The sequence below is a fragment of the Sturnira hondurensis genome, unplaced genomic scaffold (genome assembly GCF_014824575.4).
Source record: "Sturnira hondurensis isolate 20B ecotype Veracruz unplaced genomic scaffold, ASM1482457v3 Scaffold0024805, whole genome shotgun sequence".
In the NCBI taxonomy this organism is placed as follows: Eukaryota; Metazoa; Chordata; class Mammalia; order Chiroptera; family Phyllostomidae; genus Sturnira; species Sturnira hondurensis.
The window spans coordinates 6,506,008-6,524,526 of record NW_028097436.1 but is presented as its reverse complement, the minus strand read 5'-3'; the positions used below and the strand labels follow the sequence as shown (position 1 = coordinate 6,524,526).

At 39.0% G+C, this 18,519-nt stretch overlaps 1 protein-coding gene across 1 annotated transcript; it reads left to right on the top strand.

Moving 5' to 3' along the window:
* Window positions 1-4,000: 4,000 nt before the first annotated feature.
* PCDH20 (protocadherin 20) lies at window positions 4,001-10,179 on the top strand. The gene is made up of 2 exons (XM_037038672.1): window positions 4,001-4,215; window positions 5,269-10,179. Exons 1-2 carry the CDS (start codon window positions 4,084-4,086, stop codon window positions 7,984-7,986), a joined length of 2,850 nt encoding a protein of 949 aa, XP_036894567.1. The 5' UTR covers window positions 4,001-4,083; the 3' UTR covers window positions 7,987-10,179.
* Window positions 10,180-18,519: the final 8,340 nt, after the last annotated feature.

Below are 18,519 nucleotides of genomic sequence, written 5' to 3'. Positions count from 1 at the left end.
AGAGGCTGTTTTTGGCTTCAGTGAAGTTTTTCTAAAGCCTTTCAACGTGTTTGCCCATTTCTTGATGGGTGATTCATAGGCATGCCCGCTCACTCAGCGTGGGCCTGCTCACACTGCATGGGCCTGCTCACAGCATGCTGAGTGTTCAACAGTTCTGACCAAAAACAGCATGAGGCCTGTGTCCCACCCTTCCTATTCACCTGATCTTGCCCTGAACCACTTTTTTTGTCTGCCAGATGAAAAAAGTCTTCAATGGGAAATGTTTTCCTGATGTGGAAGAGGTGAAACAAAAAAATGGCAGAAGCACTTAAAGGCATCAAAATTGATGAGTTCAAAAACATTTGATCAGTGGGGAAAGTGTTTCAATAGGCGTACTACATCAAATGGAGAGTATTTGAAGGTAACTGAAATTTAAACATGTAAGAATAAATACTAAATTTTTATAAATAAATTCTGGGTTTCTTGAGTCTCCCCTTGTAAATAAATATGTACATATATGCATATATATGTATGCACACATTCTGAGTAAGCTAAAGGAACTCCTAATTACATATTATATTTGCAAGCAAAAAATGACATAGTCCTAAAAGAAGTTATATTCTAAATTTATATTTATATGCAATCTTGAATTGATTAGAACACTTATAAAACTGTAATTCAAAATAGGTATAAATATCTGTGTATACTTTGTAGATACCACAGTGTTATTAAAATACTTTAAATACCAGTATTAGAATTAATTGAAAAGTACAAATAAAAGCTACCCAGAAAATATCAAAATTTTTTAAAGTTTTTAGGGTATTTTCCTAAATGTATAAAGTTTGCAGACTGTATCCTCACAGACATTTATAAGAATCCTCACGGCTTTATAAAGAGAGAAACTATCCAGACAAAAGGCTTGCAGTACATAAAAAATATTATCCTTCAGTGATATAATATGATACATAATGATCAAATTAACTGCTTACTAACATTGGGTGTCTGTTAATGACAAATATTAGGTCATCCGATTCATATGTCTATGGGGTATGGGGAAGGCAGTTATAGGAAATTGACAAAAAGGTGTGATGACTTATCTAAAGTCACACAGTAACTTAGCAACCATCACTAGAACAGAATCCAATTCCCCCGGCTGGGCTCAGGGTATCACCTTTTGCATCAAGCTGTTTTCCTTGTATATAAAAAAAAATAGACTTGGGAGGCACATAATCTAACTATTCTTCTGGATCAATTTTTATAAAACACCTGGGAATCAGGCCCAGAGAAACTGAGACATCTGATAAGTTTGTAAATATTGTTTTCAAGGGAATATTTGTAGCATTGAAGCTCTCTAAGCCATCTTTAGAAAGAAATATGTGATACCAGATGGTAGGTCACAGGGCTGATATCACATGGAACAGGAATTGGGAATGTTTTTACAGATTCAAGGGAAGCGGTACAGGATAAAGAAGAAGGGCCTCTGGTCTTTTGTGGGGGGGACAGGTGAGAAGGAGCAATTACAGGGTACACCTCTTCAAAGAGAAAAGACAGTAACAAGAAGCTCAGTTAATAGTGTAGCATGTGACTGCAAGGTATTACCCAAAATTCTGCCAAGGTCTCCCAGTCTTGATGACAAACTTTCATCCGGAAACTTTGCAATCACCACAGTAACTTAAAGCAAGGGTGGTTTTTATTGTCATTTCAAACATTATTTCCAGAACGTGTTTAATTCCCCAGTTTCAATGTACATTAGAGTTCCTGATTGTGCTTTTTAGAAACACTATATAAACTTATTATTGAATATGTAGATTTAATTTCTTGCCAATTTAGCAAAGGGGAAAAGGAAGAGTAACTTTTTCTATGGAGAGCAGCTGAAGGATGTGGCCAGAAGACCAAAATTTTGCTGGGAATGGGCATGGGGACGCTTGAATAAATTGCATCCATGCTCAAAGCATCCACTGCAAAGCAAATGACCTAAGATTTCAGGGAAAATTAAAGGCAATGGAGAAAATAATTACAAAGGAGTGATGTCACTTCAGTTAGATTATCTTCATAAATAAAATTTCCTGTATAGTGTCCTCATAAACAAAGGAAAAACTAAAGAAAGAGATTCCTATATTTCCCCCTCCAAAAAAGCAAGTGATCCTAACTTGTTGGAGCAGGTGTGAGCTATGAGGGGACATACAGCCTACTGCTGTTGTTACCTGTGTAACTGTAGAATTAATTCAGATTGTGGGGCCTGCACATACACTGATGGATTGCCTAATCTTGGCCGTGTGCCCCAAAATTCCAGAAGCTGTGGGTATTGTGTGAAGACATAAATTCAACACAGGTGAATTTATGTCTTGATGAAGCAGAAGCAATTTGATACTGATTTTTGGAGTCCTGTATGTTTCAACTACAAACCCCAGAGTAAATATTTACCATCCAGAACTTGCAGCTGAAGAAGCAAGGGAAGGCAAATCGCATTTCCTGACTGCGCTTTCTTTACCAGTTGTATCATGGCCTCACACTTGTGAGCATGTCCTTGTGTGTGTGCTTTCTCCATCAGCACTCTAATTTCACTCTAAAGAGTTTAAGGAAGCCCATTTTATATGCCAATTAGATTATTTGCCAGATTGTCTTATAGGGAGTTTTGTTTGTGAACTCCACGTATACTTCCACTTGGTCAATGTGAAGCTGTTACACACACCAGGTCTTTTGATGTGCAGTGTCAATATTAAGGACTCTATGTCTTTAGGATTAGTGCATGAGAGAAAATAGGAAGAAACAAAAAAACACAATTAGCTCTGCCCAGTAATTTATATTCTAGTTAGCATACTGTTGCATTAAAAAGAAAATGAAAAGTAGTTCCTATGGAAAGCACAGGAATGTCAGATCTTTCTAGGAGAGGAAGGCTTTTTCTATTCCAGGCTCAGTCACTAGGCATTCAGCCTGGAGGGTTTTATGTTCAGGGTAGAGCAGAGGATATCTGGAAACCTAGTGATGAAGAGGGATGTCTACTCAGGGAAAGGCCAGTGGTCCTTTTCATTACTAATATGACGCCCTGCAGATCAAAAAGTGTCTCATTGACTTCATGCACTGAACTCCCTCCAGCCCCAATTTTATAAATGAGGAAACAGGTCACATTAGTGTCAAAGCCAGAGAGGTTATCCAAGTATTTTGCACCACATCCCTCCCCTCAGGATTCCTTTCTAAAAGAGCACTTTTCCATTGAGCATTATAAGGAGAAAACCATAATAACTTGAAAAGTAACCAGTTTTTTAAACCCAGGCTTCAGTGAACAACCCCTCTCTAAATGCAGCCCTTAGAGGAATTTGTTAAAATTGCCTGCAAGGCAGTACACTGTGTTCCCCCACAATTGTGTCCACTTTTCCCCTTGATTCCTTCCCTTGGCCAGAAGCCGCAGCTGCCTCTGAAGTAAGACCACAAGGCAGACACCCAGAGAAGACACTTGTGCCTAAAATGAGGAAACTAGCAGAAGCTCTGCCACCACCAACAGCAAAGATTCTAAAGTAGAGCGTGTTGAATCATCACCGAATTCATCTATCTGCTTTTCTGGTTCAGGTCGCTTTCCAAAGAGTTTGAAATTCTTACTCCCCGCAAAGAAAAGTGCGGATTTTTCTTCCCTCTGTACAAACACTGCTGGCTCCAAATCTTTCTTGTGATAACTGGTGGCAAAGCAGCCGTTTAGAAATTGCACCTGCGACTGCTCTGTAGCGCCGAATCCCTCTTTCTATAAATTCAGATATACTTGCAGGCTTATTTATTCTAATTCTCCCTCCCCCGCTCGCAAACTGTGGACTGAGGTTCTGACTGGTGCGGCGAGGAGGTGGGCTCTCCGCAGGCACTCTGGTGCCGGACCAGGTGACGCCTCGTCGCAGTCTTCAGAGTCAAGTCCCTCATTCTGGCTGCTCCTGTGAGACCTGGACTTACCCAAGTTGGCAGGAAACCATGGCCGTACCCTTCTGCCCCGCTTAGCTCCCGTGCTAATTGACAGCTGATGACTATTGGCTGAAGTTCCCCAGCGATTTGCATGAACAGAGAGGGAGTGTCTTCTGCCGCCCTCCCATCAGGAGCGCGCGGACTGCAGCCTCGCTGGGAATGCGCCGCCGAGGGCATGCACGCAGCTCGCGGACCCTGGCAGTGAGCTGGCGCCCAGCGACCCGGCACCCGCGCCTGGATATGGGGCGGCTAAGTCGTCCCAGCAGCAGCACCAGCCACAGGAACCTGCCGGTAAGGGTGGGCGAGCAGAGCCCCGCGGCAAGTTGCAGTGCTGTGGGCAGTTCACAATTCTTGAGGGTTTTCAAACCTTTAACCTCAAGCCAAACTTCGCGGGAAGATTGAGAGGGGGGGAAAGGAGTTTGGGCTAAGGTATTTTCATTTTAGCAAGGAATAGGCAAGCCCTTGGGTGGTGAGAGGAAGTTTCTGAAGCAGAAATGTAGGCAGATGAAGTGGAGGGGATGGGGGTGCAGGCTCAATATGCTGTAGATACTGGGGTTCAGACATCGTTTCCCGCCGCCGGCATCTGGCTGTGACTATCCACTGCAACTGACACATTGTTTTTGGATATTCATTTTCCGCGTTTACTTCTTTTCCTCTGGGGGAGGGGGATTAGTGAGGGCTTCATAAGGAGATCCAGATCTTTCTGAATTTAGATCCATGCTAAAATGAAAACCGCTTCTTCTGACCTACTGCGTTTATTTACGTGGGGGGGGGGCGGGGGGGAATTGATCAGCAGAAAGCGTGATTGTGTGTTCATATTATTATTACCAACATTGTTCTTGTTGCTATTGGCTTCATAGTAAGGGGTGTACTATATTTCGCGTCCCCGGGATCTTAGTGGTGGAAGCATTTCAATGGGAAAGAAATTGATAAATTGCCCACCTCTCAGCCCTCTCTGCCCCCACCCCCTTCCCTTTCTCTACCCGCCGGGTGTTCCCCTGTCGCGTTGCGCAGTCCCGAGTCCGAGTCCTCTCCACTCCAGTGGTGCTTCCAGGGGTGCGCTACGGTTAGGGATGCTGAATGTTAACTGGATGAGGATGGTGAGGGGCGTGGAGGGAGGGGGGTAAAAAGTGAACAGAAAAAAAATAAGTTTTGGAGGCAACATTGCTCCGTGGGTCTCTTTGCAGTAAGTTTCCTCTTCACCTCGCTCTGACTGGAGGAGGTTTTCCTCTGGGAATGGTAATGAGAGCGGCCATAACCCGGGGCTCTGGTTTCTGACTCCAACCTCTGTGCTGCCGCCAGTATGTAATGAGGTTTCTCCCCTCCCCCCCCCCCAACTTTCAGCATCTGTTTCTGTTTTTCCTCTTCGTGGGACCCTTCAACTGCCGCGCGAGTTACAACCAGGCCACGGAGCTTCTGTACAGCCTGAACGAGGGACTGCCCGCGGGGGTGTTCATCGGCAGTCTGGCCGAGGACCTGCGGCTGGTGCCCGGGGCGGCGGGCAGGCAGGATCAGCCGTCGCAGCCGCCGGAGCGCTCAGGCGCTGAGCCGAGCCCTCCTCTCTCCTTCAGCCTGGCCTCCCGGGGACTGAGTGGCCAGTACGTGACCCTAGACAACCGTTCCGGGGAGCTGCACACTTCTACCCAGGAGATCGACCGAGAGGCCCTGTGTCTTGAAGGAGGAGCTGCCTGGGGCGGCAGCATTTCCATTTCCTCCTCCCCTTCTTCTGACTCTTGTCTTTTGCTTCTGGATGTACTGGTCCTGCCTCAGGAATACTTCAGGTTTGTGAAGGTGAAAATAGCTATCCAGGACATCAATGACAATGCCCCGCAGTTCCCTGTTTCCCAAATCTCAGTTTGGCTCCCAGAAAATGCACCTGTAAACACCCGGCTGGTCATAGATCATGCCGCCATGGACCCAGATGTAGGCACTAACGGGGTACAGACATACCGCTTACTGGACTACCATCGTATGTTCACCCTGGACGTGGAGGAGAATGAGAATGGGGAACGCACTCCCTACCTAATTGTCATGGGGCTGTTGGACCGGGAGACCCAAGACCAGTATGTGAGCATCATTATAGCGGAGGATGGTGGGTCTCCGCCACTGCTGGGCAGTGCCACCCTCACCATTGGCATAAGTGACATTAATGACAATTGCCCCCTTTTCACAGACTCGCAGGTCAATGTCACTGTGTATGGGAATGCTACAGTGGGCACACCAGTCGCAGCTGTCCAGGCTGTGGATAGAGACTTGGGGATCAATGCTCAGATCACCTACTCCTACAGCCAGAAAGTCCCCCAGGCATCCAAGGACTTATTCCATCTGGAGGAAACCACTGGAGTCATTAAACTTTCCAGGACAATTGGGGGGAACGTTCTGCAAACACACCTCACCATCCTTGCTAATGGACCAGGCTGCATCCCTGCTGTGATCACTGCCCTGGTGTCCATTATCAAAGTCACTTTCAGACCCCCTGAAATTGTCCCTCGTTATATAGCAAATGAGAGAGATGGTATCGTTTACCTGAAAGAACTGGAACCTGTTAACACTCCAGTTGCTTTCTTTGCCATAAGAGACCCTGAAGGTAAATATAAGGTGAACTGCTATCTGGATGGTGATGGCCCATTTAGGTTATCACCCTACAAACCATACAATAATGAATACTTGCTAGAAACCACAAAACCTATGGATTATGAGCTACAGCAGTTCTATGAAATAGCTGTGGTGGCCTGGAACTCTGAAGGATTTCATGTCAGAAAAGTTATTAAAGTGCAACTTTTAGATGACAATGATAATGCCCCCATTTTCCTTCAACACTTAATAGAACTAACCATTGAAGAAAACAACACACCCAATGCCTTCTTGACCAAGCTGTATGCTACAGATGCTGACAGTGGAGAGAGAGGCCAAATTTCATATTTTCTGGGACCTGATGCTCCATCATATTTTTCTTTAGACAGTGTCACAGGAATTCTGACAGTTTCTACTCAGCTGGACCGAGAAGAGAAAGAAAAGTACAGGTACACGGTCAGAGCCGTTGACTCTGGGAAGCCACCCAGAGAATCAGTAGCTACTGTGGCTCTTACAGTGTTGGATAAAAATGACAACAGCCCTAGGTTCATCAACAAGGACTTCAGCTTTTTTGTGCCAGAAAACTTTCCAGGATATGGTGAAATTGGAGTAATTAGTGTAACAGATGCCGATGCTGGGCGGAATGGATGGGTCGCTCTCTCTGTGCTGAACCAGAGTGATATTTTTGTCATCGACACAGGAAAGGGCATGCTCAGAGCCAAAGTCTCTTTGGACAGAGAGCAGCAAAGCTCCTATACTTTGTGGGTTGAAGCTGTTGATGGGGGTGAGCCTGCCCTCTCCTCTACTGCAAAAATCACAATTCTTCTTCTGGATATCAATGACAACCCTCCTCTTGTTTTGTTTCCTCAGTCTAATATGTCTTATCTGTTGGTACTACCTTCCACTCTCCCGGGCTCCCCAGTGACAGAGGTCTATGCTGTTGACAAAGACACAGGCATGAATGCTGTCATAGCTTACAGCATCATCGGACGAAGAGGTCCTAGGCCCGAGTCCTTTAGGATTGACCCTAAAACTGGCAACATTACTTTGGAAGAAGCACTGCTGCAGACAGATTACGGACTCCACCGTTTGCTGGTGAAAGTGAGTGACCACGGTTACCCCGAACCTCTCTATTCCACCGTCATGGTGAACCTATTTGTTAATGACACTGTCAGTAACGAGAGCTACATTGAGAGTCTTTTAAGAAAAGAACCAGAAATTAATATAGAGGAGAAAGAACCGCAGATCTCAATAGAACCGACTCACAGGAAAGTCGAATCTGTGACCTGTATGCCCACCTTAGTAGCTCTGTCTGTAATAAGCTTGGCTTCTATCACACTGGTCACAGGGATGGGCATATACATCTGCTTAAGGAGAGGGAAAAAGCATTCCAAGGAAGATGAAAATTTGGAAGTACAAATTCCACTGAAAGGAAAAATTGACTTACACATGAGAGAGAGGAAACCAATGGATATTTCTAATATTTGATACTTGATTGAGGAGTAAAACAGAGATATTTTAACTGACTTTGGTAGTCTTCACCACCTAATCAAGATGGTGTGGACGGCAGTTCCAATGAAGGACAACTAATTTATAATTTGTACTATATTGTAAATAGCTGTTTACAGGTTTTTAAATTCGAAATGAGAGGTTATAAAATGTGTACAGCATTTTTTAATGAAAAGTAGGACTAACAGCTATAAAACTGTTATAAAAAACCTTGGATGCGATTTGCAGGGTTCATACACCAAGCAGATGATTGATAAAACCCTGGAGTAAGGTAAGAAAATGGCACATTGCATTTTTTTGTCTCAAAAGTCTTTTAACCACAAGAGGGCATCAGCTGCTCCTTTGCAGGGAACTGTTTTGAGGTATTGTACAGGATAGCAGTTGTACATCAAATTAATGAAAGAGTATATTTTAAATATATTGTTTTTAACATTGAACAGATAGCAAATTAAAGTGAATTGAGTTTCACCCCACTCAAATGTATGATAAAAAAGACATTTGTAAACAGAATGTTTACCTCATAAGGACATCATTCATAGTTTGAAAGAGAAGGCATTACAAAGAAGTGCACTTTTTTTATTAGTAAGGATAAAAACATTGCCATGTGTAAAGATTTGACCTGCTGAAGACTATTTTACTTTCTGTGTTCCCCAGCTGCTTTCTGTTTGCCTTACCACTGCACTTGCTATTATTACAGGGGGAAATATATATATTCTTCTTCACAGAAAATGTAACTAGAAATTGTATCCAAGAAAAACAGCCAGAAGCAAGAGATGTTTTGATTCTTAGTTGCTTCCTAGGTGTCCATGACATTTTGGTCCTTTCGAAACGTGTAAGCAGTGCTTCATATTTGGGTTATATTACCATTTCTTATGTGCTTAAATGCATCCATCACATAAGAAATTTTTAGAAACCATATTAAAGCAGAAATAATCTAGAAGCTGGTTGTTTTAGTTAGGCCTTTTATATAAAAATTATACTTATCTTTTTGTTGTTGTTTAGGTTTGTTGGCTACCATTTCTGGCTTCCTTTATTTGGCATTGGATTAAGTCCAAGAGTATTTGTATGCCCAGCAGCAGATTTCTTTGATAATTCAGCTTTTGCTGAATCTATTGCAGTGATGCAAACTGGTTCATCAGTGATTGATCACTTTCACTTCATTGTATAAGCTGGAAATTTTATTGTCTATGAGAGCTAAAGCAAAATTATCTCTGTAAGCAAGTAATGTATTAGCTTAAATTGGATGATTCTACTTCTTTTGGCATCTTGTGTCTGTACTGTACCAAAAGTGTTTATATGTCTGCAAATTAAAAGTATATATTTTCATAACTTCTTTCTCATTTTTACCATTTTCTATTTTAACCTGGCTTGTTCTTTCACTGAAGTGCCTGTTATTGGCATCTGTTTGCTTCTAAAGGTAAATGTGGGTGAACTGTAAATATTCTGTTATGCTAAAGTTTATATTAAACTAATTCATTACTCAAATATTGGGTAAATGATTAAATATGTGTGTGATTACAGACACATATATATGAGAGTATGCCTATATGTTTGCTAGAAGTTCACACAATAATTTATACTCATGCATGTACACATGAATAATAATTTATTGATTTAATATCAATTATAAACAATCACATACTAAATAATTATAGCAATTCTGTTAGCTGTTTTACAACAGCTTCCAATAAATTTTAAGATAAGAATATACTACAAAATTCTTTTTCAATGCAAACACCTAAGACCTTTAGGATTTGTATCAACCTTATTTTTCTTGTTTTCATCAATTCGACAATATGAATAAAATGTAAGCATATGCAACAATAGTATTTGTTACAAAAAGGAAATGTATTTTTTACTGAAAATTTATTTTGTAGGAGAAGCACCCGAGCTAAGAAATTAAGATCATTTAATCCTTAAAACTTTTCATTTCTAATTGATGTAAGGCCATGGAGGGAGCCATTCTTTACCAGACTGTGTATGTATGTATGTTTTTATGTATCTTATTTCTCATTTTTTAAAGGAAGGAACTACACATGAAACAAGTAGCACCATTAATAAAAAATTCTCCATAAGTGCTATAACGTAACCATCGATAAAAATAACAAAATATTTTATTCATTTCTAAATTTGGAGAAGGCTCACGTGTTTGGGAGTATGGACTTCATCTATGGCATGAGAAACACCTGTAACATTAATAAAAAGACATATTTTTTAATAACTTACTGTGCCAGGATTTCCTTTACAAAAACGTTTCATTCACATTTAAAAAAATTCATAACAAGGGAATTAAAGTAAATTAAATTCAAAGATAATAACCTCTTTTTACTAACACCTTGTGCTAGAACAGTTGCCAAAATGTATGCTAATTATGTCAGTGTTGTTTGTTGAGCTGGCACAAAAATAAACGTTCCATTCATTAAAACCCCTAATATCCATTTAACAGTTTGAGAGCCAGGAGTCCTCGTTGCCCAATTTAACTAAGAAGAGATTGCTCTGATCTCTGTACTGCCAAGTCCATTCTCCTACCACAGAAAAAGTTGTTCATTAATTTGGATTGGGAAATGTAAAACCAACAGAGCAATTTTAGCTACAGAAGAAGCAGTTTACAGCATTTGACTCTTTAGGGTAGATTCCACGATCCTATTTTTTTAAAAAGAGTTTTCTTGGCATTTATGCTCCTAACATTGGTGGCTTAAAAGGAAAAGAAAATGCTTCTTTGGAAACATTTTTATCATGCCAGTGTATTTTTTAAAAACCCATATTTTTTTTGTGTTTTGGGAACTCTGCATAAAAGTGTTTTATGACAGGGGTGATCTCGCTATGACATGACATCATTGAAGAAATATTAGGGATGATGTATAAAGTTGACCTGATGGCAGTAAAATCTCCCTAGAAGATTCTAATTTGTGCTCCCAGAAAACGTCTCAGTTGACAACTGTTAAAGGAGAAAGTAAACAGCCTTCCCTCTGGAGACTCAGGTTCCAGTCTCTCCCCAGTGAGGTGAGGACTCGTGGGGTCCTGACCTCTAGCAGACAATGGGGAAGGCAATGAATGAAAGGACAGCCTGAGCATATGGTGCTCTTCAGCGCCACTGGGCAGCCTTGCTCTTGGAGGCCAGAGACACAGGTGCCCAGGCATTTTCTTTCTTGTAAGGTAGATTTGCTCACTGCAGGAAAGCAGTCAATTGCTCAAAATGTTATTTAGCTGACTTGTGTAATTCCTCCCTAGCAATATGCCTTTACAGCGTGGGTCATCAATGATTATTTATGGAAAGAGCTTTAACAGTCTTTCATTTAGTTATGTAAGTGGACTTAACGCAGAAAAAAATCAGTCAATTAAAAAAAACTGGTGATTCCCGAGCAAAAAGACGCACCATGTTTTTTCTAGTTATTTCTATTTCTGATAAAAATATGTATATTTTTTCAGAGGCTAGATACATAAATGCATACATTATACAATAATTTTTAAATGTCAGTCATTGTATATAATTGCTTTAAAAATAGTAGCATGCTTTTCTCTAATAAATTCCTAAACCTCGAATGCATTCTTTAATGGGTATAAAACAAAATTGGGTTGAACTTTAAGACTTAACCCACTAATGTCAAGAAATATTAAAGACTAAAAAAGAAATAATTTAGTGATTCATTGTATGTATATTTGTTTTAGGGTCCCTAATCACCAGGGATGTGGCTGAGACAACAGGGTCCCTTGATGAATTTAGATGATGGTGTACAAAAGGCCAATGAGAAAACCTTCCATCTTAAAACATTGTATGGGATAAACACCTATTGCCAGGATGTTGTGTGAGCAGGACATATGCCAGTAGTGGGAATTCTTGGAGAAACCTTCCCAAAGGAGGTGATTCCTCAGTGGGGGCCCTCTCAGAGGAGGTGGTATTTAAATGGAGAATCAGAGAAGAGGAAACAGTGTGCAAGGCACACATGTAAAAGTGAGCATGTCATGATTGGAGAACCACAAATATTATTATTCTTGGCTGACAGGATGAACAAAATAAAAGATACTGTTGGCACTAAGCTTGGAGATGTAAGTGTATTTGCAAATAATAAAGGGACTTATACGTCATACTTAGAGGTTGCAATTTTATCCCAAAGGTGATGGAAATTTTGAGGATTTTGGTCAGGGAATTTTTATCTTAAAAAAATCTCTTTGGACATGTGTGGAATTTGTGTTGAAGAAGTTTCTGGAGAATGGATAGAAGGTAGCCATGACAATTTAAGTGAAAGGTGGAGCCTTAAACCAGAGAATATGAAAGAGACATGTTATAGTATAGAATACAGTAGGTAAGTAATTTATTGCTGATAAAGAAACTTGCTATACTAATAGAATAATCCACAGGTGGTAAATGAGAATATTTACAATGTTCATAATTTCCTTTCGAGCCTATTTTACAAATTTGAAAAGAACAGGGAACTAATTTACTAAACATTACATCAGCAACAAAAGCACAGAAACCATAACTCCATTTTTAATGTTGGATTTTACGATACAGATGGAATTGTAAAGACATTAATTTACCCAGTTCATTTTACACTTAGGACTGTCAATCCTATTCAATTTAATAAACACTACTGTGTGTGCATGTGGTAGATATTGCAACATGAGGTTGACCATATCGAGAATGTTTTATCCGAGGCATTTGCGATATTTTGCTTATAGTTGCACTAAAAATTCCACATGCAGAAGAGTCATATTGAAAACTGAAAAAAGACAATAAAATGTCGTGTGAAATATATAAATATAATTTCACATGCTGTGTTAACTATCAAGAAAGAATGATGTAGCATATTTTTTGGACTATAACATGCACTTCCCCCCCCAAATATGGGAGAAAATGGGGGTACATCCCTGCTCCTGCCTCCCGTGACACTACTCCACCACCACCACCCCCGCCAGCGAGCCAGGTAAGCTACATTTGGACCATCAGATGCACCCCCATTTCCTCCCAAATTGGGGGGAAAGTGCATCTTATAGTCCAAAAATACAATATCTGTTTCAGGCAATTCTGAACAAGATCCAGGAAATATAAATAGGTGAAACGGGTAGTTAGAGCCAAACAGGACATAAGCCTTGAGATTAAATCATTTTTGGATTTTAAAAAAGGCACTTAGCATATCTTATGCCTCAGGTTATCTTGTGTAAGTGAATTTAATAGTATCAGTACCCAGTGGAAGTATCAAACCCAGACTGAGTAAACACATAGTAGACATAGAAACAATATTGTACGTAGCCCTGGTTTCAAGAACAGTCACTCATTCTATCTTCCAAAAATTACCCTCCTAAGAGTCATCTGTATGGAAATAATGAACTTACTATGTCTCCTGGTATAATTTTAAAGATCAAATAAGTTAATTGATGCAAAATATTTCATACAAATAAAGTTCTCAAATATTAGCTATTATCATTGCTATTGGAATTAAATGGTGTGTTATGAGGCTGTCTTAGCAGTTGTTTCACTCCTTCTGTCAGATTCATTCAACCAATATTTTTATTACACAAGAAAAATTCATAAAATTGGAAGTGTTTTAGCTTAAGGGCCTATTTGCTCAACACATTATAATATATTTATCCTCATTATCCATTTCTTAGGCCCTTTGATTTTTTTCTCTATTTTTCTCATGGTGATTTCACACATCCCTTTTCATTAGGAAATCTCATAAGGACTGGGACTATGATTTAAATTGTCAGGCCATGGAACTTAAGTCCAACTTCCTCATTCCAGAGTTGAAATGACAAAGACAGAATATCAAGAAAAGATTTGATATCTGAGAGTGATTAGAAGAGAAAATAGCATTCATGTATGTAAAAATAAGTCCTACAACAGCAGAGTTACTTTCCTTGGAACACATCCTTTAATACTACTTTCACTGGAAAGTTAACCAAAGTGGTTATACTTTGTCTACTTACAAAGACAATGTACCAAAGTATTAAAGAAAAATGTCATCTAAAAATGAGGTAGATCAAAACTAATGAAAATGAATTAAGAATTATATATCTTACCTTCATGCACTTGGAGAAAAATATATATAATTAAAAAATAAAGTTAATTATCCCTAATAAAGAAGAAAATAAAAAGTTATAAAATATAAAATTGTATATTTGATAAATAATATAACTGCAAGAAAATAGAAAAAATGAAACTTTAGGAGATCAGCAAACAAATGAAAATAACCAAAAAAAATTTTATGAGCTCTACAGAAAAATGAAAGGAATAAACTTGATTTATAATATGGGGATAAATATTTACTTATGGAAATTCACATATTTATTAGATATAAAAAAGGCAAGTTCAAGTATGGATACAAGGGACATAATTGATTTGAAAATAAAGGTGACCAGGATCACACATAGTAAGATAAATGAAGGTAAACCAATGAAGGTAAATGTTAGGAATACACTAAATCACAAATTTTACAACCTTAAAGGAACTCTGAATTTTTTTCTTTCTTACAGTTTTTGGTACAGTATCCTGAAGCTTTAACAAAACTAAACAGTATTATCATCAACTATTTACTTTCTAAATATACTGATTATGTTGTATACATTAGTCTTCCAAAACTAGAGAATAATCTTTTGAAGAATGGAAGAAAACTTACCCTTGTGCTTAGCACCATGTCTTGCTTATAAGAGTAAATCTCCATTCTTTTTTTTTATTTTTATTTTTTAAATTTATTTATTTATCTTTAGAGGGGAAGGAGAGAAGGAGAGAAATATCAATGTGTGGTTGCCTCTTGTGAGTCCCACCCTGGGAACTGGCCTGCAACCCAGGCATGTGCCCTGACTGGGAATCGAACCGCAATCCTCTGGTTCGCAGGCCCGCACTCAATCCACTGAGCAACACCAGCCAGGGCTCCATTCTTACACTGAATCATCTAAGCATTCAAATTTAGCAAAGCCAACTATCCTGCATATATTTGACACCTTGATCTAGACCTGAAAAATTTTTTTTTCCTACAAAAAACACTCCAGGACGAATCATTTCCCATCACATTTACAAATATATTTAGCAAATATATATACAGATTTTATGGAAGAATAATTGGGTCTAAGTTGGTCTATAAGATTTTTCAAACAAAGAGATTTAGTAGAACTTAAGTGATTAAAAGTAATTCCTTTTTGTACTTTATTCTTGACCCAGGACACGTTGTTTGATGTTCTGTGACCATACCAGCATTACCAATCGAAGTATTTGGTGGGGAATGTCAATCAGCCCAAGTGAAGATGATTTTCCAAAAGACCTAAATATTGAATGTACATATAAGAAAAGAAAAGCAAAACTTACAAAATATCTGTCTCACTGAACTGGGAGGAATCTTCAGATACTAATTTTTCTTCCCTTTCAAGCTTCCTTAATCACACTCAATCATCCTGTTTGTCTTTCATAAGTGAGTCTGTCTGTGGTAGGAACAGCAGCTCCTCCAAAGATGTTCATGCCTTAATGCAAGGAACCCATGAATTCATTATGTTACATGGCAAGATCTTTCTTGCAAAAGTCATTGGCATTATGAACCTTAAAATAGGGATATATCCAGGCTTAAGGAACTAGAAAGACTCCTAATGAGGATTTCAGTCCTATTACCACATGGAACTGAATTCACCAACAACCTGAATGAGAATGGAAGTGAACCCATCCACAGAGCTTCTAGAAATCCATAGGGCTCTCTTCACACCTTGATTTCTGCATTGCAAAACACCAGATGACCAGCAGAGCCACTCTGTACCCAGACTCTTGACTCTGTAACCCAGATATCTAAAATTTTATTGCCTATGTTCTCCTTTAGGATTTGTGTGGTAGCCTGGCTTATATTTACGTCTTTTATTCACCTTGAGTTTATCCTGGTACATGGTGTAAGTTGGTTATCATTTCTTTTTTTTTCACATGTAGCTGTCCAGATCTCTCCTGGAATTACTAAGTGGTTTTCTTTTAAGGTGCTAATTTTGAGGTACTTCATTAAAATAGTATTAGAAAACTACTCTAGTATCTTGAAAAATACAGAATGCATCAGCTAAAGGCCAAGTTTAGTTGACACATTCTAAGAAAACATTGTTTAATTTTGGATAACTTGTATAACAGATGCTTGAATATTTTTTGCAAAAGAAGGGTACTGAGTACATATCGAATTATAATTTACTAAGTCAAGAAAAAAACAAATTAATCAATATAACTATAATGGAAAAGAAAACCATGTACTGTGAGCCTACTGTTTTCCAGGCAGTGTGTATCTGCCATTTAGACCCTATGTTCATTTTTCTTTTGCTAAGTCACAGAAATAAATGGAAAACTGTAAAAGACTTCCTCAGTTGACTAGAGCTCTAATGAATAGGGCAGAATTGTTGAATTCATCTTAGATCCAATTTGGGATGAGATGAACTGCATAACTGATATTTGTAGTGGAGGTGTACTGTGGAGGATGTATATGTTGCAATGGCATATACAAAAGGTTGCTCTAATGAAAAAAGATGCATGTTAAAATGTATCTCTTTTGTTGTTATTGCTGACAAAATTGCCTTTCCAATGAATAAGTCTGCAGTGGATGAATTATTTGAGGTGACCTATAATCTCTAACTCTGTGAAAAGAAGCACTTTGAGGAGTCTTTTCGTTTGTTTGTTTTTTGTTTTAAATACATTTGTATTCCACTTTCTTAACAGCTCTACTTCCTATTCAAAAGCTGCTTCACTCTATACAATAAATTCACATTAGAAGATGAAATTCATTAGAAGCACTGGTTTAGTATGCATTGACTTTTTATTGGGCATTTACTATTGGCATATCCAATACATAATGCATAGGACTATATTAGAGAATACATTTTGTACTGATAAAATGATGATATTTTGCAAAAGCAGTAGAATCTTTTGGACTCATATCAGAACTTCTATCACTGAAAGGTTAAAATGGTTTTCCTCATTTTGCAAAAATACAGGTTTCTTCTTAAAAGGGTACATTTTTGACACATATATCAGTCATTTCTCTTTTTTTACTGTAGTTTTATTACAATTATCCTAAAATTTCCCCTATTGCTCTCCCCTGCCCTGCCCACCATCTCCTTCAGTCCATTCCCACCTTGTTGTCCATGTCCATGGTTCATCTATACATGTCCTTTAAGCCCTTCCTCTTCTTTCTCCCCTTTTCTCTCCCTCCCCTCCCCTCTGATCACTGTCAGTCTGTTCTTTAATCCCATGCCTCTGGTTCTATTTCGCTCATTTGTTTATTTGTTTGTTAGGTTCCTGTTATAGGTGAGATCATATGGTATTTGTCTGTTGTCACCTGGCTTATTTCACTTAGCATAACACTCTCCAGTTCCATCCATGCTGTCCCAAAAGGTAGGAGTTCTTTTTTTCTGCTACATAGTATTCCACTGTGTAAATGTGCCACATTTTTTTGATTCACTTATTCACTAAGGGCACTTAGGCTATTTCCAGTACTTGGCTATTGTAAATAGCACTGCTATGAACTTTAGGTTGCCTAGGTTCTTTTGGACTGGTGTTTCAGGATTCTTAGAGTATAATCCCAGCAGTGGAATTGCTGGGTCAAAAGGCAGTTCCATTTTTTAGTTTTTTGAGGAAATTCCATACTGTTTTCCACAGTGGCTGCACCAGTCTGCATTCCCAACAACAGTACACTAGGCTTCCCTTTTCTCCACAACCTTACCAGCAATTGTTTGTTGATTTGTTCATGATGGCCATTCTGAAGTAGCATCTCATTGTGATTTTAATTTGCATCTGTCTAATGGCTAGTGATGCTGAGCATCCTTTTGTATGCCTATGGGCCCTCTGTATGTCCTTCTTGGAGAAGTGTTTGTTCAGGACCTTTGCCCATTTTTTAAAAACATTTTTAGATTTTATTTATTTATCTTTAGAGGGGGACGGGATAGAGAGAGGGAGAGAAATATCAGTGTATGGTTTGCATCTCGTGCATTCCCTGCTGGGGACTGGCCTGCAACCCAGGCATGTGCCCTGACTGGGAACTGAACAGTGATCCTTTGGTTCTCAGGCCTGTGCTCAATCGACTGAGCTACACCAGGCAGGGCCTTTGCCCATTTTTTAATTGGATTGTTTGTCTTCCTGGTATTGAGTTGTATGAGTTCTTTATATATTTTGGAGATCAAATCATTGTCCAATGTATCATTGACAAATTTGTTTGCCCATATTTTTGATGATGTTTTCTTTAGCCAAGCAGAAGCATTTTAGTTTGATGTAGTCCCATTTGTTTATTCTTTCATTTCCCTTGCCCTAAGAGATATATTGGCAAAAAAATTGCTGTGAGGGGTATCTGAAATTTTATTGCCTATGTTCTCCTCTAGGATTTTTGTGGTATCCTGGCTTATATTTAAGTCTTTTGTCCATCTTGAGTTTATTCTGGTATATGGTATAAATTGGTTATCATTTCTTTTTTTTTTTTCATGTAGCTGTCCAGATCTCTCAACACCATGTATTGAAGAGACTATTTTTACTCTGTTTTATGTTTCTGCACCCTTTGTCAAATATTA